The sequence below is a fragment of the Channa argus genome, chromosome 20 (assembly GCF_033026475.1).
Source record: "Channa argus isolate prfri chromosome 20, Channa argus male v1.0, whole genome shotgun sequence".
NCBI classification, from domain to species: domain Eukaryota; kingdom Metazoa; phylum Chordata; class Actinopteri; order Anabantiformes; family Channidae; genus Channa; species Channa argus.
The window spans coordinates 16,104,993-16,131,492 of record NC_090216.1 but is presented as its reverse complement, the minus strand read 5'-3'; the positions used below and the strand labels follow the sequence as shown (position 1 = coordinate 16,131,492).

Sequence of the window (26,500 nt, the reverse complement as noted above, 5' to 3'; positions counted from 1 at the left end):
GAGCAACAAAAGCAACAACAAAACATCTGGCAGATTGGTAGGATCAGTTGCTTCACGCTGGAAGACACACAGCTTCAAAGCCGGGGGACACCTGCAGAAAGGGACAGAGAGAAGGGGACAGAGGAGGACAAAGACAACTACGGGAGAGAACACACAGACTTAATGACATACAGTGGTGACAATTGCGGGATGAGAGGAGAGGAGAGATGGTCAAGAGGAGGAAAAGGAGCTCAGTGCATTGGGGGGTGGGTCCCCCAGCAGTCTAAGCCTATAGCAGCATGACTATAACTAACTATATGCTTTATTAAAAAGGAAGGTTTTAAGCCTAGACTTAAAAGTAGAGAGGGTGTCTGCTTCCCGAATCTGAACTGGGAGCTGGTTCCACAAGAGTGGAGCTTGATAGCTAAATGCTCTGCCTCCCATTCTACCTTTCGAAATTCTGGAAACCACAAGTAGGCCTGCATTCTGAGAGCGAAGTGGTCTACTGGGATGATATGGTGCTATGAGGTCTTCTAAATATGATGGAGCCTGACCATTCAGAGCTTTATATGTAAGAAGCAGGGTTTTAAATTCTATTCTAAATTTAATGGGAAGCCAATGGAGAGAAGCTAGTGAAGGTGAAATATGATCTCTCTTGCTAGTTCCAGTCAGCAGTCTTGCTGCAGCATTTTGGATTAATTGCAGGCTCTTTAGGGAGTTACTGGGGCATCCTGAAAGTAGGGAATTACAGTATCCAACCTAGAGGTAACAAATGCATGGACCAGTTTTTCAGCATCACTTTGAAACAGGAGGCTCCTAATTTTGGCAATGTTCCGTAGGTGGAAGAAGGCTGTTTTTAGAGATTTGTTTTATATGTGAGTTAAAGGACAGATCCTGATCAAACATAAGTCCAAGGTTCCTTGCAGTAGTATTGGAGGCCAGACTTATGCCATCTAGTGTAACAATATGGTTGGACATCATATCTCTGAGATTTTTGGGCCCAAATACTATGACTTCAGTTTTGTCTGAGTTTAAAAGTAAAAAATTGTGGGACATCCAGGCCTTTATGTCTTGTAGGCATGCTTGAAGCTTTATTAACTGATTATTTTCATCTGGTTCCATAGATAAATATAGCTGGGTATCATCAGCATAACAGTGGAAATTTATGGAGTGTTTTCAAATAATGTTGCTTGCATGCATGTAACACCAACCTCATCAGGCCTGATTCCATTTCAAAGATGTATGGTCGACCTCACCAAATGCCACAGTTGCAACCACTCCAACGAGTTGAGGAAGAGAGGGAACAGACCTTAACCAATTACATGATGCATATTCTAACAAAGAGCGAGATCTCTTCTGTCACCTCTGTTCCAGAAACTCCACTGAATCCAGAAGATCCAGCCGTAAAGCCAGGAGACTGGGTGCTGATTAAAGTCATAAATAGGAAAACCTGGTCAGGTCCTAGGTGGGAAGGTCCATTTCAGGTCCTGCTCACCAATCCCACGGCTGTAAAGGTTGCTGAAAGAACCACATGGATTCATCTATCACATGATAAAAAGGTATTTGGGTTGTCTGAAGGGGTAGAACATTTAATAACTATCAGACTCATGGTCAACAGCCATGGGAGAGTCGTCACCGCCGCCACAGACAAACCCCAACCTGCATTAGAGGCCTCCTGCATGCAAAACCACGATTGCCAGGATTATGACTGTGGCACAGGAAGGTAGAGCAGTTGAACACCAATCACACAGTTGTTGGTTCAATCCCCAGCTCCTCAAGTCACATGTCAAAGGGTCCTTGAGCAAGACACTGAACCCCAACTTAGTTGATCCTGGTAAATGTTGGCCAGCTGCATGGCAGCTACCCCATCAGTGTATGAGTGTGTGTGAATGGGTGAATAAGAAGCAGTGAAAAGCGCTTTGAGTGCCAATAGGTAGAAAAGCTGTGCTACAATTTGTATCAAATTCTTCTTTTGGAGGGTTATTATCCTACTGTATTGACCCTAGAACTTGCACTGGGCTTCTATTGTTATTCATGTTTTTTTTATTTTTTTATTTTTTTGTTAAACGTTAGTCACTGTCCATCAGTGGGAAGAAAATTTATACCATTTTAAGAAATAAAGAACCTACACAAAGAGTTATTTGAAGTGTGGTGTCATTTGCCCCGGCGTCATATATATGATGCAGCCTGACCATTCAGAGCTTTATATGTAAGAAGCAGGTTTTAAATTCTATTCTAGATTTAATAGGAAGCCAATGGAGAGAAGCTAGTGAAGGTGAAACATGATCTCTCTTGCTAGTTCCAGTCAGCTCTCTTGCTGCAGCATTTTGGATTAATTGCAGGCTCTTTAGGGAGTTACTGAGGCATCCTGAAAGTAGGGAATTACAGTATCCAACCTAGAGGTAACAAATGCATGGACCAGTTTTTCAGCATCACTTTGAGACAGGATGCTCCTGTTCTGTAGGTGGAAAGAGGCTGTTCTAGAGATTTGTTTTATATGTGAGGTAAAGGACAGACCCTGGTCAAAAATAAGTCCAAGGTTCCTTGCAGTAGTACTGGAGGCCAGACTTATGCCATCTAGAGTAACAATATGGTTAGACATCATATTTCTGAGATTTTTGGGCCCAAATACTATGACTTCAGTTTTGTCTGAGTTTAGAAGTAAACAATTGTGGAACATCCAGGCCATTATGTCTTGTAGGCTTGAAGCTTGATTAACTAATTTTTTTCATCTGGTTCCATAGATAAATAGTTGGGTATCATCTAGCAATCAGCTCATGGCGAAACCAGTCACAGAGGCTACAGTGACTACATCAGCAGCTGCAGGCAGGAGCTGGTGCACCTCATCCAAATCCGGGCATGTTTTTCCCAACCAAAAACCCTGGTTTAACATGGATATCAAACATAAAATCAGAAAGACCCGGGAGGCTTTCAAATCAGGGGATCAAGTGGAGTACAGGATAGCTCGGTATGAGCTACAGAAAACTTTCAGAGCTGCAGAGAGGGAATACTCCCAAAAACCTAAGAGCTACTATACAACCAGCATGAGGCAGGGAATCCAGACAGTCAGAAACTACAGGAGTAAACCAACAACTGTGGTCTTTGGAGATGCCACCCTCCCTAACAGCCTTGATAACTATGTCAGATTAGACGGGCTGAGTACACTACAGTGAGTTGAGGAATCCTTACAGCATCATGCAGAAAATAGTCACAGGACAACTTTATTCTCAATAAAGAGACAAGATAAAACAGCAGTTTGTTTTGTGTTTGGTTTTATTCAAAGGCAGATTTGTTGTCGCTCTTGTTGCTCTTTTCTTTTCTCTCTTCACTTTCCACTCACCCCAACCGGTCAATACAGGTGGTCGTCCACCCTGAGCCTGGTTCTGCTGGAGGTTTCTTCCGTTAAAGGGAGTTTTTCCTCTCCACTGTTGCCTGTGGCTTGCTCCAGGGGGAATTGTTGGGTTTTCTCTGTACATCTTTATAGTCTTGACTTCATTCTGTAAAGTGGCTTGAGATAACTTTGAATTGAATTGAATTGAGTAGATCAATAAATAATTATGCTCAAGGTTCCTATTTAAAATCACATGTGACAATCTAAGAACATAATGCTTTAGAGTTACTGCTGTCGTGGCTTCATACCTGCTCACAGTACTGGGGTTAGCAAGAGGACTGTTGGCCTCTGATGTTGTTGCAGTGTCCACGGTGATGTTGTCAGCCACTTCATTTGCTGACAGTTGCACTGGAAGAGACAAAGGTGAGTGTTCTTACCTCTGAGTGTCCTATGTGGTCCACTGTTCTGTCCTCCATTTGTGCCACCACCTGCCAAACAACAGTCTGTGGACGGTACAGTTGGTGTTAATCTAAGGTTTGTGTTCTCTGTAGGTACAAACACACCACAACCCTGTTTCAGCAACATGATGCTTCAGGAATTTGGGGATTGTGCAGAAAACCTTAGTACATAATAAGTCGATAGATGTCAGATGCGTTTCAGGAATTTTGTACAGCACATTTGTACATATAACTTAAATCAGTGTTGTGTTGATTGTAAAAGATGGTTAAGAAAAATAGATATTTCAGGCAGTTGACAGGTCCTTCTGTGACTGTTCCATAGTTTCCATAGTTGTGTGAACTGGTGATATATTTCAGACTTTGCATGTTTTAAAGATAATTCTTATTGTCTGGGCTTAACTTGAGATTGTACATGTGGATTTAAAGAATAAAAGAATATTGTGAATTGAGTAAAAAAGTTAAACTCTTATACTGTATATTCTAGATTGCTTACAAAGTAAAGTGAAATGTTTAAAACTTTATTCATGTTGTAATTTTTAAATAAAATATCCAGTTGTGCAGGAGACAATCAACATCCTTCACAAACACGGTGAACCTTAGAGTAAAGTTTGAAATCCTTTACTTTTACTTTTTATTCATCTAGAATAAGTTTTAGTTTTTAAATTAAATAATAAAAAACATGGCCTTTACCAGAGGATTGTAATTTTGTGAGATGCACTCATATTAGGTTTGATTCAAAACAGCTACTATAACCTTTTGTACGGTGATTGTTAACAGTGTCCATTTGATAAGCTGATTGGTTGCATCACATACCTGTCACAGGAAGAGCTGAGTCTCAACTATCAGTCCTTCCTGTGAAGGGAGAGAAAATTAGAGGTGATGAACAGCAGCTGTGTCACCGACATGTTGAGCTTTTTAAAGCTCCTGCAGCACAGGTAGCAGGTTCTCTTAGTGACTGCAAACAATGGGAGCTGTTGGGGTCCTGCTGATTTCTGTGCTGGCTGTTTGTCTTGCCAAAGGTTTGTGTGTTGGAAACTTGTCATCAATGTAGCAGCAGTGTTAAAACAGTCTTTTGGTTCTTAGTGTTTTTGTATAACTTCTGCATAACTTCCAAATTCCTGAAGCATCATTGTCACTGAAACAGGGTTGTGGTGTGTTTGTACCATCAGAACACAAACCTCAGATTAACACCAACTGTACTGTCCCCAGCCTCTTGTTTGGCAGGTGGTGGAACAAATGAAAGACAGAACAGTGGACCACATAGGACCCTCAGAGGTAAGAACATTCCTGACAGGATGTTTTCAGAGCTTCTTTCTGACATTAACTTAATGTTATTGCCCTGCAGATGTGGAGAACTCCATAGAGAAGGCCCTTAGACTTTTCCACTCAGTGAAGACTGAGCTTCAACGTGCTAAAGAGGGTGAAGGATTTTTCTCAAACCCTACTAGTAAAATTAAAGGTTCTATGGAGCAAAGATGATTTCCCAGTGTTAATCTTCAGAGCTTGTCAAACTCACCTTTGTTTACCAAATGTCTCATCCAGCGCAACTGGTGGCTGAAAACCCCGGTGTGGACACTGCAACAACATTGGAGGCCAACAGCCCTCTTGCTAACCCCAGTACTACACTTAGTAGCTACGATGCCGCCACTGTCTTGGTAGCTGACGCACCGGCCGGGGACCACGACGCCACGACTGCCTTTCCCACCTTGGTGGCCGACGCACCGGCCGGGGACCAAGACGCCACGACTGCCTTTCCCACCTTGGTGGCCGACGCACCGGCTGGGGACCAAGACGCCACGACTGCCTTTCCCACCTTGGTGGCCGACGCACCGGCCGGGGACCAAGACGCCACGACTGCCTTTCCCACCTTGATGGCTGACGCACCGGCTGGCGACTACAACACCCTGTCAGCAGTAACTCGATAGCATTATGTTCTCAGATTTCAATTTTAAATTTGGAATTCGTGGCATGAATTATGTATCTGCCTTTGAATAAAACCAAACATAAAACAAACTGCTGTTTTGTCTATTAATGGAGCATGAAGTTTTCAGTGGATATTTTGTGCATCATGATGTAAAGATTCCTCAAGCTTTCTGTGTTGGCGTCTGTTCTTTCTGTGGCCATTCAGGAAAGCATCAATGTTGTAGTTGAGGCTTTTGTCACAGTACCAGGAAATTTAAATGTAGTCCTTGGCTGCCAAATGTGGAAAAAATGTGAACCACATACAAAAGGCAGATGTAGAGGGGGAAATCATGACCTTAAAATGCATATGTAACCAGGTGGTGAAAATCACTGTCAACTTGATTTTTGTTGTGATGCAGAGTTTCAAAAGGCAAATGTTTGCGCTGGTGAAGGTGTATTGTGCTGAGGTGAAGGGCTGCCAGGAAAAATACAGGAAGTAAAACATTACGGGCTCAACAAGTGGGAATGACTGCAGTTGGAGACTGTTCTTTTTGAAACTTCTAATTTTTTTTTAAACTTTAGTCACTGTCCATCAGTGGGAAGAAAATTTATACCATTTTAAGAAATAAAGAACCTACACAAAGTTATTTGAAGTGTGGTGTCATTTGCCCCGGCGTCATATATATGATGCAGCCTGACCGTTCAGAGCTTTATATGCAAGAAGCAGGTTTTAAATTCTATTCTAGATTTAATAGGAAGCCAATGGAGAGAAGCTAGTGAAGGTGAAATATTTTGGATTAATTGCAGGCTCTTTAGTGAGTTACTGGGGCATCCTGAAAGTAGGGAATTACAGTATCCAACTTAGAGGTAACAAATGCATGGACCAGTTTTTCAGCATCACTTTGAGACAGGATGCTCCTGTTCTGTAGGTGGAAAGAGGCTGTTCTAAAGATTTGTTTTATATGTGAGGTAAAGGACAAATCCTTGTCAAAAATAACTCCAAGGTTCCTTGCAGTAGTACTGGAGGCCAGACTTACGCCATCTAGAGTAACAATATGGTTAGACATCATATCACTGAGATTTTTGGGCCCAAATACTATGACTTCAGTTTTGTCTGAGTTTAGAAGTAAACAATTGTGGGACATCCAGGCCTTTATGTCTTGTAGGCTTGAAGCTTGATTAACTGATTTCATTCATCTGGTTCCATAGATCTGGGGGGGTTTCAAGTCAGGGGATCAAGTGGAGTACAGGATGGTATGAGCTACAGAAATCCATCAGAGCTGCAGAGAGGGAATACTCCCAAAAACGTAAGAGCTACTACACAACCAGCATGTGGCAGGGAATCCAGACAGTCAGAAACTACAGAGTAAACCAACAACTGTGGTTTTTGGAGACGCCACCCTCCCTAACAGCCCTTATAACTATGTCAGATTAGACGGGCTGAGTACAGTACAGTGAGTTGAGGAATCCTTACAGCATCATGCAGAAAATAGTCACAGGACAACTTTATTCTCAATAAAGAGACAAGATAAAACAGCAGTTTGTTTTGTGTTTGGTTTTATTCAAAGGCAGATTTGTTGTCGCTTTTTTGCTGTTTTGTTTTCTCTCTCCAGTTTGTACCCATCCCATGGGTTCTGCTGGAGGTTTCTTCCGTTAAAGGGAGTTTTTCCTCTCCACTGTTGTCTATGGCTTGCTCCAGGGGGAATTGTTGGTTTTTCCCTATACATCTTTATAGACTTGACTTCATTCTGTAAAGTGGCTTGAGATAACTTTGAGTTGAATTGAATTGAATTGAGTAGATCAATAAATAATTATGCTCAAGGTTCCTATTTAAAATCACATGTGAAAAGCTAAGAACATAATGCTTTAGAGTTACTGCTGTCGTGGCTTCATACCTGCTCACAGTACTGGGGTTAGCAAGAGGACTGTTGGCCTCTGATGTTGTTGCAGTGTCCACGGTGATGTTGTCAGCCATTTCATTTGCTGACAGTTGCACTGGAAGAGACAAAGGTGAGTGTTCTTACCTCTGAGTGTCCTATGTGGTCCACTGTTCTGTCGTCCATTTGTGCCACCACCTGCCAAACAACAGTCTGTGGACAGTACAGTTGGTGTTAATCTGAGGTTTGTGTTCTCTGATCTCTAACTTAAATCAGTGTTAATGATTGTTAAGAAAAATTGATATTTCAGGCAGTTGACAGGTCCTTCTGTGACTGTTCCATAGTTTCCGAAGATGTGTGAACTGGTGATATATTTCAGAATATTCATGTTTTAAAGATCATTCTTACTGTCTGGGCTTAACTTGTGATTGTACAGGTGGATTTTAAAAATAAAAGAATTTTGTGAATTAAGTAAAAAAGTTAAACTCTTATACTGTATATTCTAGATTGCTTACAAAGTAAAGTGAAATTTTTCGAAACTTTATTCATGTTGTAAGTTTTAAATAAAATATCCAGTTGTGCAGGAGACAATCAACATCTTTCACAAACAGGGTGAACCTTAGAGTAAAGTTTGAAATCCTTTACTTTTACTTGTAATTCATCTAGAATAAGATTCAGTTTTTAAATTAAATAATATAAAACATGGCCTTTACCAGATTGTAATTTTGTGAGATGCACTCATATTAGGTTTGCTTCAAAACAGCTACTATAACCTTTTGTACGGTGATTGTTAACAGTGTCCATTTGATAAGCTGATTGGTTGCATCACATACCTGTCACAGGAAGAGCTGAGTCTCAAATATCAGTCCTTCCTGTGAAGGGAGAAAAAATTAGAGGTGATGAACAGCAGCTGTGTCACCGACATGTTGAGCTTTTTTAAAGCTCCTGCAGCACAGGTAGCAGGTTCTCTTAGTGACTGCAAACAATGCGAGCTGTTGGAGTCCTGCTGATTTCTGTGCTGGCTGTTTGTCTTGCCAAAGGTTTGAATGTGGGAAACTTGTCGTCCACAGGAGACTGTAGTCAATGTAGCAGCAGTGTTAAAACTGCAGTCTTTTGGTTCTTAGTGTTTTTGTATAACTTCTGCATAACTTCCAAATTCCTGAAGCATCATTGTCACTGAAACAGGGTTGTGGTGTGTTTGTACCATCAGAACACAAACCTCAGATTAACACCAACTGTACTGTCCACAGGCTCTTGTTTGGCAGGTGGTGGCACAAATGAAAGACAGAACAATGGACCACATAGGACCCTCAGAGGTAAGAACATTCCTGACAGGATGTTTTCAGAGCTTCTTTCTGACATTAACTTAAAGTTATTGCCCTGCAGATGTGGAGAACTCCATAGAGAAGGCCCTTAGACTTTTCCACTCAGTGAAGACTGAGCTTCAACGTGCTAAAGAGGGTGAAGGATTTTTCTCAAACCCTACTAGTAAAATTAAAGGTTCTATGGAGCCAAGATGATTTCCCAGTGTTAATCTTCAGAGCTTGTCAAACTCACCTTTGTTTACCAAATGTCTCATCCAGCGCAACTGGTGGCTGACAACCCCGGTGTGGACACTGCAACAACATCTGAGGCCAACAGCCCTCTTGCTAACCCCAGTGCTACACTTAGTAGCTACGACACCGCGACTGTCTTGGTGGCCGACGCACCGTCCGGGGACCACGAAGCCACGACTGTCTTTCCCACCTTGATGGCCGACGCACCTGCTGGCGACTACAACACCCTGTCAGCAGTGACGCAATAGCATTATGTTCTCAGATTGCAATTTTAAATCTCGAATTCGGGGCATGAATTTATGTATCTGCCTTTGAATAAAACCAAACTGCTGTCTGGTCTATTAATGGAGCATGAAGTTGTCAGTGTATATTTTGTGTATCATTATGTAATGATTCCTCAAGCTTTCTGTGAGTTGGCGTCTGTTCTTTCTTTGGCTGTTCAGGAAAGCATCAATGTTGGGGTTGAGGCTCTGGTCACCAGTACCAGAAAATTTAAATGTAGTCCTTGGCTGCCAAATGAGGAAAACATGAACCACATACAAAAGGCAGATTGGGGGGGGGAATCATGACCTTAAAATACATATGTAACCAGGTGGTGAAAATCACGTATATCCTGTCAACTTGATTTTTGTGGTGTTGCAGTTTTGTTGCTGAGTTTCAAAACTTTGAGTCCCAATTCCCACCCATAACTGGATTTTGGATTTCCTGATTGAAAGACTGCCTGCCAAGCTCACAATCGGCACAGGTTCACTGCAGGGCTGCTGTCTCAGCCCCAGACTTTTCACCCTGTATATCTATGACTGTCTCCACCCAGGAAAACACCTTTATCATTAAATATGACGATGACACCACCGTCCTGAACCTCATCATGTCAGGTTACAGAAGCTTAGTAAACAACATACTAGGAGAGAAAAACGACCTCATCCTTAATATAAACAGGACAAAAGAAATAATAGACTTTGGGAGGACCCCTTCCCTCTGCAGCCTGTGATCATCAAAAGGACCGAGGTGGAGAGGGCATCTGACATCTGACCTGAGCTGGTCTAGGAACACAGCGGCGACCATACTTCATCAGGCAGATTAGAAAAGCTGGGCTGAATCGGTGCCCTCTCACCCAGGAATACAGAGGACAGAGAGAACCCTCACTACTTGCATCACTGTCTGATATGGAAACACCACACAGGCAGAGACGAAGGCTCTTCAAAGAGTTAGAAATACTGCAAAGAGGATCATTGGGACTCAACTTCCTGCTATGGACACAATATAGACACAGCGCTGCAGTAAAAGAGCTGTGAATATAATCAGACTCATTTCATCCTGCTCACACACAAAAACTGCACCTACGTCCTCAGACATCGTAGAGTGGACAGTATCATCACTCACTGAAGACGATTTTATAACAGCTTTTTCCTGCCACAGCAAGACTGATGGCAAATACAAAATATGGGAAATGTGTAATTACTTCTCATTACCTCACTATGTAAAACACATGTACAATACTGTTATGTTCAATCTACTACTACTACTACTCTCCTTTCGGCTTATCCCGTGAGTTCGGGGTCGCCACAGCGGATCATTGTCCGCATGTTGATTTGGCACAGTTTTTACGCCGGATGCCCTTCCTGACGCAACCCTCCCCAATTTCTACCGGGCTTGGACCGGCACTGCTTCGCTGGGGAGGGGGAATGGGCTGTTAGGGGTTCAGGGTCTTGCCCAGGGACACTTCGACATATAGCCAGGGCCGGGGATCGAACCACTCACCCTGTGGTCCGTAAGCAACTGCCTTTACCAACTGAGCTATAGCCGCCCCTACTACAATACTGTTATGTTCAATACCTTGTGCAATATTTTGAAATCCACCTTTGTATTCTCATATTGTCCATTTTATTTATCATTTCGTTTTTAGTTAATTTCATTTGTAGACTAGGTGTTATTTCTCTGGCTTTTAACGTTCTACTTGACTCCAAGAGAGTCCTGCACAAGATTTCCTATATGCCTAAGTCTGTGTGTTTATGTATAAATGGCAAATAAAGAAATGTTGATCTGTTGTTGCTGCAGCATGGTTAATCTTCCCTCAGCCAGCCTCAGGGTACCTGTTGTGCTAAGCGTTGATGGTGTCACACAGCTGAGTACCGAAGATGGAAAAACCTATTCACACTTGGTACAGTGTAGTAGCTACAGTTACAACTGAAACGAATGCTTTGTGTGCACCGTCAGCTTAAAGGGTTTGAACAAAAATATGGATCAAACTATGTACAAATAAACTGATTTTAAGGGAATTAAAAAGTAAAGCTATCAGTTCTAATATTTTGGCTTCCATTTTTAAAATGAAAGCTAGGGGGCCACAACATTAGAACCACTTTTTAATAATGTGCTCCGAAACACTTCAGCCCCCACTATGAAGTCAGTAATGAACACTGAAGTATCAGCAGGGCATTTACCATCTTTTAAAGGAAGTAGTAGTGTCTTTCCTGCTTTATAAATCTGTCCTGACTGTTTCAGGTAGTGGTATTGCTGCTGCTGGCCAGGGCCTCAGCCACCACAACATTGAGCCATTGATTCTCTCCTGAATGGTCATTCAGAGCAGACTCCAACTTTTCTCTGACTTGAGGAATCCTTACAGCATCATGCAGAAAATGGTCACAGGACAACTTTATTCTCAATAAAGAGACAAGATAAAACTGCAGTTTGTTTTGTGTTTGGTTTTATTCAAAGGCAGATTTGTTGTCGCTCTTGTTGCTCTTTTCTTTTCTCTCTTCACTTTCCACTCACCCCAACCGGTCAATACAGGTGGTCGTCCACCCTGAGCCTGGTTCTGCTGGAGGTTTCTTCCGTTAAAGGGAGTTTTTCCTCTCCACTGTTGCTTATGGATTGCTCAAGGGGGAATTGTTGGGTTTTCTCTATACATCTTTATAGTCTTGACTTCATTCTGTAAAGTGGCTTGAGAGGACTTTGAGTTGAATTGAATTGAATTTAGTAGATCAATAAATAATTATGCTCAAGATTCCTATTTAAAATCACATGTGAAAAGCTAAGAACATAATGCTTTAGAGTTACTGCTGTCGTGGCTTCATACCTGCTCACAGTACTGGGGTTAGCAAGAGGACTGTTGGCCTCTGATGTTGTTGCAGTGTCCACGGTGATGTTGTCAGCCACTTCATTTGCTGACAGTTGCACTGGAAGAGACAAAGGTGAGTGTTCTTACCTCTGAGTGTCCTATGTGGTCCACTGTTCTGTCCTCCATTTGTGCCACCACCTGCCAAACAACAGTCTGTGGACGGTACAGTTGGTGTTAATCTAAGGTTTGTGTTCTCTGATGGTACAAACACACCACAACCCTGTTTCAGCAACATGATGCTTCAGGAATTTGGGGATTGCGCAGAAAACCTTAGTACATAATAAGTCGCTAGATGTCAGATGTGTTTCAGGAATTTTGTACAGTTTGTACAGCACATTTGTACATATAACTTAAATCAGTGTTGTGTTGATTGTAAATGAGTAAAAATAGGTATTTCAGGCAGTTGACAGGTCCTTCTGTGACTGTTTCATAGTTTCCATAGATGTGTGAACTGGTGATATATTTCAGAATCTTCATGTTTAAAGATCATTCTTACTGTCCAGGCTTAACTTGTGATTGTATAGGTGGATTTAAAAAATAAAAGAATTTTGTGAATTAAGTAAAAAAGTTAAACTCTTATACTGTTTTTCTAAATTGCTTACAAAGTAAAGTGAAATGTTTCGAAACTTTATTCATGTTGTAAGTTTTAAATAAAATATCCAGTTGTGCAGGAGACAATCAACATCCTTCACAAACACGGTGAACTTACTTGTAATTCATCTAGAATAGGTTTCACTTTTTAAATTAAATAATGAAAAACATGGCCTTTACCAGAGGAGTGTGATTTTGTGAGATGCACTCATATTAGGTTTGCTTCAAAACAGCTACTATAACCTTTTGTAAGGTGATTGTTAACAGTGTCCATTTGATAAGCTGATTGGTTGCATCACATACCTGTCACAGGAAGAGCTGAGTCTCAACTATCAGTCCTTCCTGTGAAGGGAGAGAAAATTAGAGGTGATGAACAGCAGCTGTGTCACCGACATGTTGAGCTTTTTTAAAGCTCCTGCAGCACAGGTAGCAGGTTCTCTTAGTGACTGCAAACAATGGGAGCTGTTGGAGTCCTGCTGATTTCTGTGCTGGCTGTTTGTCTTGCCAAAGGTTTGTGTGTTGGAAACTTGTCATCAATGTAGCAGCAGTGTTAAAACTTCAGTCTTTTGTTTATTAGTGTTTTTGTATAACTTCTGCATAACTTCCAGAAGCATCATGTTGCTGAAACAGAGTTGTGGTGTGTTTGTACCATCAGAACACAAACCTCAGATTAACACCAACTGTACTGTCCACAGGCTCTTGTTTGGCAGGTGGTGGAACAAATGAAAGACCGAACAGTGGACCACATAGGACCCTCAGAGGTAAGAACATTCCTGACAGGATGTTTTCAGAGCTTCTTTCTGACATTAACTTAATGTTATTGCCCTGCAGATGTGGAGAACTCCATAGAGAAGGCCCTTAGACTTTTCCACTCAGTGAAGACTGAGCTTCAACGTGCTAAAGAGGGTGAAGGATTTTTCTCAAACCCTACTAGTAAAATGAAAGGTTCTATGGAGCCAAGATGATTTCCCAGTGTTAATCTTCAAAGCTTGTCAAACTCACCTTTGTTTACCAAATGTCTCATCCAGCGCAACTGGTGGCTGAAAACCCCGGTGTGGACACTGCAACAACATTGGAGGCCAACAGCCCTCTTGCTAACCCCAGTACTACACTTAGTAGCTACGATGCCGCCACTGTCTTGGTAGCTGACGCACCGGCCGGGGACCACGACGCCACGACTGTCTTTCCCACCTTGTTGGCCGACGCACCGGCCGGGGACCACGAAGCCACGACTGCGTTTCCCACCTTGGTGGCCGACGCACCGGCTGGGGACCAAGACGCCACGACTGTCTTTCCCACCTTGGTGGCCGACGCACCGGCTGGGGACCAAGACGCCACGACTGCCTTTCCCACCTTGGTGGCCGACGCACCGGCTGGGGACCAAGACGCCACGACTGTCTTTCCCACCTTGATGGCTGACGCACCGGCTGGCGACTACAACACCCTGTCAGCAGTAACTCGATAGCATTATGTTCTCAGATTTCAATTTTAAATTTGGAATTCGTGGCATGAATTATGTATCTGCCTTTGAATAAAACCAAACATAAAACAAACTGCTGTTTTGTCTATTAATGGAGCATGAAGTTGTCAGTGGATATTTTGTGCATCATGATGTAAAGATTCCTCAAGCTTTCTGTGTTGGAGTCTGTTCTTTCTGTGGCCGTTCAGGAAAGCATCAATGTTGTAGTTGAGGCTTTTGTCACAGTACCAGGAAATTTAAATGTAGTCCTTGGCTGCCAAATGTGGAAAAAATGTGAACCACATACAAAAGGCAGATGTAGAGGTGGAAATCATGACCTTAAAATGCATATGTAACCAGGTGGAGAAAATCACGGTCAACTTGATTTTTTTGTTGTGATGCAGAGTTTCAAAAGGCAAATGTTTGCGCTGGTGAAGGTGTATTGTGCTGAGGTGAAGGGCTGCCAGGAAAAATACAGGAAGTAAAACATTACGGGCTCAACAAGTGGGAATGACTGCAGTTGGAGACTGTTCTTTTTGAAACTTCTAATTTTTTTTTAAACTTTAGTCACTGTCCATCAGTGGGAAGAAAATTTATACCATTTTAAGAAATAAAGAACAAAGAGTTATTTGAAGTGTGGTCATTTGCCCTGGCGTCATATATATGATGCAGCCTGACCGTTCAGAGGTTTATATGCAAGAAGCAGGTTTTAAATTCTATTCTAGATTTAATGTGAAGCCAATGGAGAGAAGCTAGTGAAGGTGAAACATGATCTCTCTTGCTAGTTCCAGTCAGCACTCTTGCTGCAGCATTTTGGATTAATTGCAGGCTCTTTAGGGAGTTACTGAGGCATCCTGAAAGTAGGGAATTACAGTAGTCCAACCTAGAAGTAACAAATGCATGGACCAGTTTTTCAGCATCACTTTGAGACAGGATGCTCCTAATTTTGGCAATATTCCGTAGGTGCAAGAAGGCTGTTCTACAGATTTGTTTTATATGTGAGGTAAAGGACAAATCCTGGTCAAAAATAAGTCCAAGGTTCCTTGCAGTAGTACTGGAGGCCAGACTTATGCCATCTACAGTAAAAATATGATTGGACATCATATCTCTGAGATTTTTGGGCCCAAATACTATGACTTCCGATTTGTCTGAGTTTAGAAGTAAACAATTGTGGGACCTCCAGGCCTTTATGTCTTTTAGGCTTGAAGCTTGATTAACTAAATTTTTTCATCTGGTTCCATAGATAAATAGTTGGGTATCATCTAGCAATCAGCTCATGGCGAAACCAGTCACAGAGGCTACAGTGACTACATCAGCAGCTGCAGGCAGGAGCTGGTGCACCTCATCCAAATCCGGGCATGTTTTTCCCAACCAAAAACCCTGGTTTAACATGGATATCAAACATAAAATCAGAAAGACCCAGGAGGCTTTCAAGTCAGGGGATCAAGTGGAGTACAGGATACCTTGGTATGAGCTACAGAAATCCATCAGAGCTGCAGAGAGGGAATACTCCCAAAAACCTAAGAGCTACTACACAACCAGCATGTGGCAGGGAATCCAGACAGTCAGAAACTACAGAGTAAACCAACAACTCTGGTCTTTGGAGATGCCACCCTCCCTTATAGCCTTGATAACTATGTCAGATTAGACGGGCTGAGTACAGTACAGTGAGTTGAGGAATCCTTACAGCATCATGCAGAAAATAGTCACAGGACAACTTTATTCTCAATAAAGAGACAAGATAAAACAGCAGTTTGTGCTGTGTTTGGTTTTATTCAAAGTCAGATTTGTTGTCGCTCTTGTTGCTCTTTTTTTTGTCTCTCCAGTTTCTACCCATCCCAACCGGTCACGGTTTGGATGGGTTCTGCTGGAGGTTTCTTCCGTTAAAGGGAGTTTTTCCTCTCCACTGTTGCCTATGGATTGCTCAAGGGGGAATTGTTGGGTTTTCTCTATACATCTTTATAGACTTGACTTCATTCTGTAAAGTGGCTTGAGATAACTTTGAGTTGAATTGAATTGAGTAGATCAATAAATAATTATGCTCAAGGTTCCTATTTAAAATCACATGTGACAATCTAAGAACATAATGCTTTAGAGTTACTGCTGTCGTAGCTTCATACCTGCTCACAGTACTGGGGTTAGCAAGAGGACTGTTGGCCTCTGATGTTGTTGCAGTGTCCACGGTGATGTTGTCAGCCACTTCGTTTGCTGACAGTTGTACTGGAAGAGACAAAGGTGAGTGTTCTTACCTCTGAGTGTCCTATGTGGTCCACTGTTCTGTCGTCCATTTGTGCCACCACCTGCCAAACAACAGTCTGTGGACAGTACAGTTGGTGTTAATCTGAGGTTTGTGTTCTCTGATCTCTAACTTAAATCAGTGTTAATGATTGTTAAGAAAAATTGATATTTCAGGCAGTTGACAGGTCCTTCTGTGACTGTTCCATAGTTTCCGAAGATGTGTGAACTGGTGATATATTTCAGAATCTTCACGTTTTAAAGATCATTCTTACTGTCTGGGCTTAACTTGTGATTGTACAGGTGGATTTTAAAAATAAAAGAATTTTGTGAATTAAGTAAAAAAGTTAAACTCTTATACTGTATATTCTAGATTGCTTACAAAGTAAAGTGAAATTTTTCGAAACTTTATTCATGTTGTAAGTTTTAAATAAAATATCCAGTTGTGCAGGAGACAATCAACATCTTTCACAAACAGGGTGAACCTTAGAGTAAAGTTTGAAATCCTTTACTTTTACTTGTAATTCATCTAGAATAAGATTCAGTTTTTAAATTAAATAATATAAAACATGGCCTTTACCAGATTGTAATTTTGTGAGATGCACTCATATTAGGTTTGCTTCAAAACAGCTACTATAACCTTTTGTACGGTGATTGTTAACAGTGTCCATTTGATAAGCTGATTGGTTGCATCACATACCTGTCACAGGAAGAGCTGAGTCTCAAATATCAGTCCTTCCTGTGAAGGGAGAAAAAATTAGAGGTGATGAACAGCAGCTGTGTCACCGACATGTTGAGCTTTTTTAAAGCTCCTGCAGCACAGGTAGCAGGTTCTCTTAGTGACTGCAAACAATGCGAGCTGTTGGAGTCCTGCTGATTTCTGTGCTGGCTGTTTGTCTTGCCAAAGGTTTGAATGTGGGAAACTTGTCGTCCACAGGAGACTGTAGTCAATGTAGCAGCAGTGTTAAAACTGCAGTCTTTTGGTTCTTAGTGTTTTTGTATAACTTCTGCATAACTTCCAAATTCCTGAAGCATCATTGTCACTGAAACAGGGTTGTGGTGTGTTTGTACCATCAGAACACAAACCTCAGATTAACACCAACTGTACTGTCCACAGGCTCTTGTTTGGCAGGTGGTGGCACAAATGAAAGACAGAACAATGGACCACATAGGACCCTCAGAGGTAAGAACATTCCTGACAGGATGTTTTCAGAGCTTCTTTCTGACATTAACTTAAAGTTATTGCCCTGCAGATGTGGAGAACTCCATAGAGAAGGCCCTTAGACTTTTCCACTCAGTGAAGACTGAGCTTCAACGTGCTAAAGAGGGTGAAGGATTTTTCTCAAACCCTACTAGTAAAATTAAAGGTTCTATGGAGCCAAGATGATTTCCCAGTGTTAATCTTCAGAGCTTGTCAAACTCACCTTTGTTTACCAAATGTCTCATCCAGCGCAACTGGTGGCTGACAACCCCGGTGTGGACACTGCAACAACATCTGAGGCCAACAGCCCTCTTGCTAACCCCAGTGCTACACTTAGTAGCTACGACACCGCGACTGTCTTGGTGGCCGACGCACCGTCCGGGGACCACGAAGCCACGACTGTCTTTCCCACCTTGATGGCCGACGCACCTGCTGGCGACTACAACACCCTGTCAGCAGTGACGCAATAGCATTATGTTCTCAGATTGCAATTTTAAATCTCGAATTCGGGGCATGAATTTATGTATCTGCCTTTGAATAAAACCAAACTGCTGTCTGGTCTATTAATGGAGCATGAAGTTGTCAGTGTATATTTTGTGTATCATTATGTAATGATTCCTCAAGCTTTCTGTGAGTTGGCGTCTGTTCTTTCTTTGGCTGTTCAGGAAAGCATCAATGTTGGGGTTGAGGCTCTGGTCACCAGTACCAGAAAATTTAAATGTAGTCCTTGGCTGCCAAATGAGGAAAACATGAACCACATACAAAAGGCAGATTGGGGGGGGGAATCATGACCTTAAAATACATATGTAACCAGGTGGTGAAAATCACGTATATCCTGTCAACTTGATTTTTGTGGTGTTGCAGTTTTGTTGCTGAGTTTCAAAACTTTGAGTCCCAATTCCCACCCATAACTGGATTTTGGATTTCCTGATTGAAAGACTGCCTGCCAAGCTCACAATCGGCACAGGTTCACTGCAGGGCTGCTGTCTCAGCCCCAGACTTTTCACCCTGTATATCTATGACTGTCTCCACCCAGGAAAACACCTTTATCATTAAATATGACGATGACACCACCGTCCTGAACCTCATCATGTCAGGTTACAGAAGCTTAGTAAACAACATACTAGGAGAGAAAAACGACCTCATCCTTAATATAAACAGGACAAAAGAAATAATAGACTTTGGGAGGACCCCTTCCCTCTGCAGCCTGTGATCATCAAAAGGACCGAGGTGGAGAGGGCATCTGACATCTGACCTGAGCTGGTCTAGGAACACAGCGGCGACCATACTTCATCAGGCAGATTAGAAAAGCTGGGCTGAATCGGTGCCCTCTCACCCAGGAATACAGAGGACAGAGAGAACCCTCACTACTTGCATCACTGTCTGATATGGAAACACCACACAGGCAGAGACGAAGGCTCTTCAAAGAGTTAGAAATACTGCAAAGAGGATCATTGGGACTCAACTTCCTGCTATGGACACAATATAGACACAGCGCTGCAGTAAAAGAGCTGTGAATATAATCAGACTCATTTCATCCTGCTCACACACAAAAACTGCACCTACGTCCTCAGACATCGTAGAGTGGACAGTATCATCACTCACTGAAGACGATTTTATAACAGCTTTTTCCTGCCACAGCAAGACTGATGGCAAATACAAAATATGGGAAATGTGTAATTACTTCTCATTACCTCACTATGTAAAACACATGTACAATACTGTTATGTTCAATACCTTGTGCAATATTTTGAAATCCACCTTTGTATTCTCATATTGTCCATTTTATTTATCATTTCGTTTTTAGTTAATTTCATTTGTAGACTAGGTGTTATTTCTCTGGCTTTTAACGTTCTACTTGACTCCAAGAGAGTCCTGCACAAGATTTCCTATATGCCTAAGTCTGTGTGTTTATGTATAAATGGCAAATAAAGAAATTTTGATCTGTTGTTGCTGCAGCATGGTTAATCTTCCCTCAGCCAGCCTCAGGGTACCTGTTGTGCTAAGCGTTGATGGTGTCACACAGCTGAGTACCGAAGATGGAAAAACCTATTCACACTTGGTACAGTGTAGTAGCTACAGTTACAACTGAAACGAATGCTTTGTGTGCACCGTCAGCTTAAAGGGTTTGAACAAAAATATGGATCAAACTATGTACAAATAAACTGATTTTAAGGGATTTAAAAAGTAAAGCTATCAGTTCTAATATTTTGGCTTCCATTTTTAAAATGAAAGCTAGGGGGCCACAACATTAGAACCACTTTTTAATAATGTGCTCCGAAACACTTCAGCCCCCACTATGAAGTCAGTAATGAACACTGAAGTATCAGCAGGGCATTTACCATCTTTTAAAGGAAGTAGTAGTGTCTTTCCTGCTTTATAAATCTGTCCTGACTGTTTCAGGTAGTGGTATTGCTGCTGCTGGCCAGGGCCTCAGCCACCACAACATTGAGCCATTGATTCTCTCCTGAATGGTCATTCAGAGCAGACTCCAACTTTTCTCTGACTTGAGGAATCCTTACAGCATCATGCAGAAAATGGTCACAGGACAACTTTATTCTCAATAAAGAGACAAGATAAAACTGCAGTTTGTTTTGTGTTTGGTTTTATTCAAAGGCAGATTTGTTGTCGCTCTTGTTGCTCTTTTCTTTTCTCTCTTCACTTTCCACTCACCCCAACCGGTCAATACAGGTGGTCGTCCACCCTGAGCCTGGTTCTGCTGGAGGTTTCTTCCGTTAAAGGGAGTTTTTCCTCTCCACTGTTGCTTATGGATTGCTCAAGGGGGAATTGTTGGGTTTTCTCTATACATCTTTATAGTCTTGACTTCATTCTGTAAAGTGGCTTGAGAGGACTTTGAGTTGAATTGAATTGAATTTAGTAGATCAATAAATAATTATGCTCAAGATTCCTATTTAAAATCACATGTGAAAAGCTAAGAACATAATGCTTTAGAGTTACTGCTGTCGTGGCTTCATACCTGCTCACAGTACTGGGGTTAGCAAGAGGACTGTTGGCCTCTGATGTTGTTGCAGTGTCCACGGTGATGTTGTCAGCCACTTCATTTGCTGACAGTTGCACTGGAAGAGACAAAGGTGAGTGTTCTTACCTCTGAGTGTCCTATGTGGTCCACTGTTCTGTCCTCCATTTGTGCCACCACCTGCCAAACAACAGTCTGTGGACAGTACAGTTGGTGTTAATCTGAGGTTTGTGTTCTCTGATCTCTAACTTAAATCAGTGTTAATGATTTTTAAGAAAAATAGGTATTTGAGGCAATTGACAGGTCCTTCTGTGACTGTTCCATAGTTTCCATAGATGTGTAAACTGGTGATATATTTCAGAATCTTCATGTTTTAAAGATCATTCTTACTGTCTGGGCTTAACTTGTGATTGTACAGGTGGATTTAAAAAATAAAAGAATATTGTGAATTAAGTAAAAAAGTTAAACTCTTATACTGTATATTCTAGATTGCTTACAAAGTAAAGTGAAATGTTTCGAAACTTTATTCATGTTGTAATTTTTAAATTAAATATCCAGTTGTGCAGGAGACAATCAACATCCTTCACAAACACGGTGAACTTACTTGTAATTCATCTAGAATAGGTTTCACTTTTTAAATTAAATAATAAAAAATATGGCCTTTACCAGAGGAGTGTGATTTTGTGAGATGCACTCATATTAGGTTTGCTTCAAAACAGCTACTATAACCTTTTGTAAGGTGATTGTTATCAGTGTCCGTTTGATAAGCTGATTGGTTGCATCACATACCTGTCACAGGAAGAGCTGAGTCTCAACTATCAGTTCCTCCTGTGAAGGGAGACAAAATTAAAGGTGATGAACAGCAGCTGTGTCACCGACATGTTGAGCTTTTTTAAAGCTCCTGCAGCACAGGTAGCAGGTTCTCTTAGTGACTGCAAACAATGGGAGCTGTTGGAGTCCTGCTGATTTCTGTGCTGGCTGTTTGTCTTGCCAAAGGTTTGAATGTGGGAAACTTGTCGTCCACAGGAGACTGTAGTCAATGTAGCAGCAGTGTTAAAACTGCAGTCTTTTGGTTCTTAGTGTTTTTGTATAACTTCTGCATAACTTCCAAATTCCTGAAGCATCATTGTCACTGAAACAGGGTTGTGGTGTGTTTGTACCATCAGAACACAAACCTCAGATTAACACCAACTGTACTGTCCACAGGCTCTTGTTTGGCAGGTGGTGGCACAAATGAAAGACAGAACAGTGGACCACATAGGACCCTCAGAGGTAAGAACATTCCTGACAGGATGTTTTCAGAGCTTCTTTCTGACATTAACTTAATGTTATTGCCCTGCAGATGTGGAGAACTCCATAGAGAAGGCCCTTAGACTTTTCCACTCAGTGAAGACTGAGATTCAACGTGCTAAAGAGGGTGAAGGATTTTTCTCAAACCCTACTAGTAAAATTAAAGGTTCTATGGAGCCAAGATGATTTCCCAGTGTTAATCTTCAGAGCTTGTCAAACTCACCTTTGTTTACCAAATGTCTCATCCAGCGCAACTGGTGGCTGACAACCCCGGTGTGGACACTGCAACAACATCGGAGGCCAACAGCCCTCTTGCTAACCCCAGTGCTACACTTAGTAGCTACGACACCGCGACTGTCTTGGTGGCCGACGCACCGGCCGGGGACCACGACTCCACGACTGTCTTTCCCACCTTGTTGGCCGACGCACCGGCCGGGGACCACGAAGCCACGACTGTCTTTCCCACCTTGTTGGCCGACGCACCGGCCAGGGACCACGAAGCCACGACTGTCTTTCCCACCTTGGTGGCTGACGCACCGGCTGGCGACTACAACACCCTGTCAGCAGTAACGCAATAGCATTATGTTTTCAGATTGCAATTTTTAAATTTGGAATTCGGGGCATGAATTTATGTATCTGCCTTTGAATAAAACCAAACATAAAACAAACTGCTGTTTTGTTGTCTATTAATGGAACATGTAAGGATTCCTCAAGCTTTCTGTGAGTTGGCGTCTGTTCTTTCTGTGGCCATTCAGGAAAGCATCATTGTTGGGGTCAAGGCTCTTGTCACCATTACTAGGAAATTTAAATGTAGTCCTTGGCTGCCAAATGAGGAAAACATGAACCACATACAAAAGGCAGATGTAGAGGGGAAAAATCATGATATTAAAATGCATATGTAGCCAGGTGGTGTAAATCACTGTCAACTTGATTTTAGTTGTGTTGACGAGTTTCAAAAGGCAAAAGTTTCAGAAGTGTATTGTGCTCAGGTGAAGGGAAACATTACGCGCTCAAAGAGGGGGAATGACTGCAGTTGGAGACGGTGTGTAAATGCTTGTGGATCAAAAACACAAGCCATGCAGCATCATATCTGTGAGGCAGGACAAACTAATGTTTTCTGGAGTTTTTTTTTTTTGGTATTTCATGTACATTGTTTTGAAGAAATGGGAAATGCAAATGTTAATGAGAACCATACTATGTACTATGAGTTGTGAATGTTTTCTGTTTTTTCCACCCTACAGAGGTACCACTGCCATATTTGTGTGAAATTTTGAATCTAGTTGTATCATTCTTCTTTTTGAAGGTTTTCATCCTACTTTATTGACCCTAGAACTAGCACTGGGCTTCTAGTGTTTGTGGGGTTCTGTTTGTTTTGAAATTTCTAATTTGGTAAACTTTACTCAGTGTCCATCAGCGGGAAGAAATAAAGAACCCACATAGGTGATTTTCACCACCTGGTTACATATGCATTTTAAGTTCATGGTTTTCCCCATCTGCCTTTTGTATAATGCAAGTGCAAGGGGGCGCAAGCTAGTGTCTTCTTGTGCTAGTCCCAACTCTGAATAAATTCAGAGGGTTGTGTCATGAAGGGCATCCAAATTAAAACGCATGCCAAATTTAACATGCGAATCGTGACAATGACTTCCATACTGGATCAATAACGACCGCCACCGGTGCTGTTGACCTACAGGGTACCGGTGGAAATTGGACTACTGTTGGTCGAAGTCGAAGAAGGAGATGAGAAAGGTGTGTTCGAAGCAACAGAGAGAAGAGGGAAGTTAAGAATGTAGGACTGACAGTAGGGACTTTGAATGTTGGGACTATGACAGGGAAGGCTAGAGAGTTGATTGACATGATGCAGAGAAGGAAGGTGGACATACTGTGTGTCCAGGAGACCAGGTGGAAAGGTAGCAAGGCTAGAAGCTTAGGAGCAGGGTTCAAGTTGTTCTACCATGGGTCAGATAGGAAGAGAAATGGAGTAGGAGTTATCCTGAAAGAGGAGTTGGTGAGGAATGTTCTAGAGGTGAAAAGAGTATCAGACAGGTTGACAAGTCTGAAACTGGAAATTGAAGGTGTGATGTTCAATGTTGTTAGTGGTTATGCCCCACAGGTAGGATGTGAGTTAGAAGAGAAGGAGAAATTCTGGAGTGAGTTAGATTAAGTGATGCAGAGCATCCACAGAGGTGAGAAAGTGGTGATTGGTGCAGATTTCAATGGACATGTAGGTGAAGAGAACAGAGGTGATGAGACTGTGATGGGCAGGTTTGGTCTTAAGGACAGGAACGCAGAAGGACAGATGGTGGTAGACTTTGCAAAGAGGGTGTCAATGGCTGTAGTGAACACTTAATTCTAGAAGAGGCAGGAACATAGGGTGACATATAAGAGCGGAGGTAGAAACACTCAGGTGGACGACATCTTGTGTAGACGTTGTAATCTGAAAGAGATCAGTGACTGTAAAGTATTTGTAGGGGAGCCAAACAACACAGGATGGTGGTGTGTAAAATGACTCTGGTGGTGAGGAAGACGACGAGAACAAAGGCAAAGCAGAGGACGAAGTGGTGGAAGTTGAAAAAGGAAGAATGTTGTGTAGTTTTCAGGGAGGAGCTGAGACAGAATCTGGGCGGTCAGGAGGTGCTTCCAGATGACTGGACCACTACAGCTAATGTGATCAGGGAGACAGGTAGGAAGGTACTCTGTGTGTCATCAGGAAAGAGGAAAGTGGACAAGGAGACTTGGTGGTGGAATGAGGAAGTTCAGGAGTGTATACAGAGAAAGAGGTTAGCTAAGAAGAAGTGGGACACTAAGAGGACTGAAGAGAGTAGACAGGAGAACAGGGAGATGCAGCGTAAAGTGAAGGTAGAGGTGGCAAAGGCCCAACAAAGAGCATATGAGGACTTGGTTGGACACTAAAGAGGGAGAGGGGGATTTGTACAGGTTGGACAGACAAAGAGATAGAGATGGGAAGGATGTGCAGCAGGTTAGTGTGATTAAAGATAAGGATGGAAACGTATTGACAGGTGCCAGGAGTGTGATGGGAAGATGGAAGGAGAACTTTGAAGAGTTGATGAATGAGGAAAATGAATGGGAACGAAGAGTAGAAGAGGTGACTGGTGTGGAGCAGGAAGTAGCAAAGATTAGTAAGAGTGAAGTGAGGAGGACGTTGAAGAGGATGAAGAGTGGAAAGGCAGTTGGTCCTGATGACAAACCTGTGGAGGTATGGAAGTGTCTATGAGAGGTGGCAGTAGAGTTTTTGACAAGTTTGTTTAACAAGATCTTGAAGAGTGAGAGGATGCTGAGGACTGGAGGAGAACTGTACTGGTGCCAATTTTTAAGAACAAGGGAGATGTTCAGAGCTGTAGCAACTACAGAGGAATAAAGTAAATGTTCTGCACTTATATAATGCTTTTCTACCTATTGGCACTCAAAGTGCTTTACACTGCTTCTTATTCACCCATTCACACACACATACATACACCAATGGGGGATTGGCAGACCAACACTCACCAGGAGCAACTAAGTTGGGGTACAGTGTCTTGCTCAAGGACACTTCAACATGTGACTGGAGGAGCCGGGGATTGAACCAACAACTGTGAGATTGGTGGACAACCGCTCTACCTTCCTGCGCCACACTCACCCTTATTTGTGTGAAAGCTGATGAGCCGAACAATGAAATAGTGGAAAAGAGTGGTGGAAGCTCGGCTAAGGGCAGAGGTGAACATTTGTGAGCAGCAATATGGTTTCATGCCTAGAAAGAGAACAACAGATGCAGTATTTGCTTTGAGGATGCTGATGGAGAAGAACAGAGAAGGTCAGAGGGAGTTGCATTGTGTCTTCGTAGATTTAGAGAAAGCGTATGACAGGGTGCAGAGAGAGGAGCTGTGGTATTGTATGAGGACGTCTGGAGCGGCAGAGAAGTATGTTAGAGTGGTGCAGGACATGTATGAGAGCTGTAAGACAGTGGTGAGGTGCTGTAGGTGTGACAGAGGAGTCGAAGGTGGAGGTGGGATGGACAGGATGAGAATTGAGGACATCAGAGGGACAGCTCATGTTAGATGTGTTGGAGATAAAGTCAGAGAGGCCAGATTGAGGTGGTTTGGACATGTTCAGAGGAGAAACTGAATATATCATGAGGATGTTGAGGTTGGAGCTGCCAGGCAGGAGGTTTAGAGGAAGACCAAAGAGGAGATTTATGTATGTAGTGAGAGAGGAGATGAAGGTAGATGGTGAGAGACAAGAGGACAGGGTTAGATGGAGGAACATGATTCGCTGTGGCGACCCCTGAAAGGAAACAGCCCAAAGGAAAAAAGAAGACATCTGCCATTTGTATGTGGTTCATATTTTCCTTATTTGGCACCCAAGGACTACATTTAAATTTTTCTAGTACTGCTGTTAAAAGAGCCTTGACCACAACATCGATGCTTTCCTGAATGGCCACAAAAAGAACAGATCCCAACTCACAGAAAGCTTGAGGAATCCTTACATGCTCCATTAATAGACAACAAAAGAGAAACACTGACAACTTCATG

At 42.3% G+C, this 26,500-nt stretch overlaps 1 protein-coding gene and 1 long non-coding RNA gene across 2 annotated transcripts; both read left to right on the top strand.

Annotated features, from left to right (window-relative positions):
• Positions 1 to 2,870: 2,870 nt before the first annotated feature.
• LOC137106094 (uncharacterized) lies at positions 2,871 to 5,693 on the top strand. Its single transcript, XM_067489107.1, has 4 exons — positions 2,871 to 3,138; positions 4,993 to 5,043; positions 5,114 to 5,188; positions 5,311 to 5,693. The coding sequence occupies exons 1-4, from the start codon at positions 2,871 to 2,873 to the stop codon at positions 5,691 to 5,693; spliced, it is 777 nt and encodes a 258-aa protein (XP_067345208.1).
• Positions 5,694 to 21,541: 15,848 nt separating this feature from the next.
• On the top strand, positions 21,542 to 22,101 carry LOC137105414 (uncharacterized). The gene is made up of 3 exons (XR_010911815.1): positions 21,542 to 21,680; positions 21,891 to 21,956; positions 22,027 to 22,101. It is a non-coding gene; the product is annotated as an uncharacterized lncRNA (long non-coding RNA).
• The last annotated feature ends 4,399 nt before the right edge of the window (positions 22,102 to 26,500 follow it).

Bases quoted from the DNA above. Each gene is read 5' to 3' on its own strand.
- LOC137106094 (XM_067489107.1), top strand. From the start codon at position 2,871: ATGGATATCAAACATAAAATCAGAAAGACCCGGGAGGCTTTCAAATCA. The intron at 5,044-5,113 runs GTAAGAACATTC...ATTGCCCTGCAG, and splicing joins ACCACATAGGACCCTCAGAG to ATGTGGAGAACTCCATAGAG. The intron at 5,189-5,310 runs GTGAAGGATTTT...TGTCTCATCCAG, and splicing joins GCTTCAACGTGCTAAAGAGG to CGCAACTGGTGGCTGAAAAC.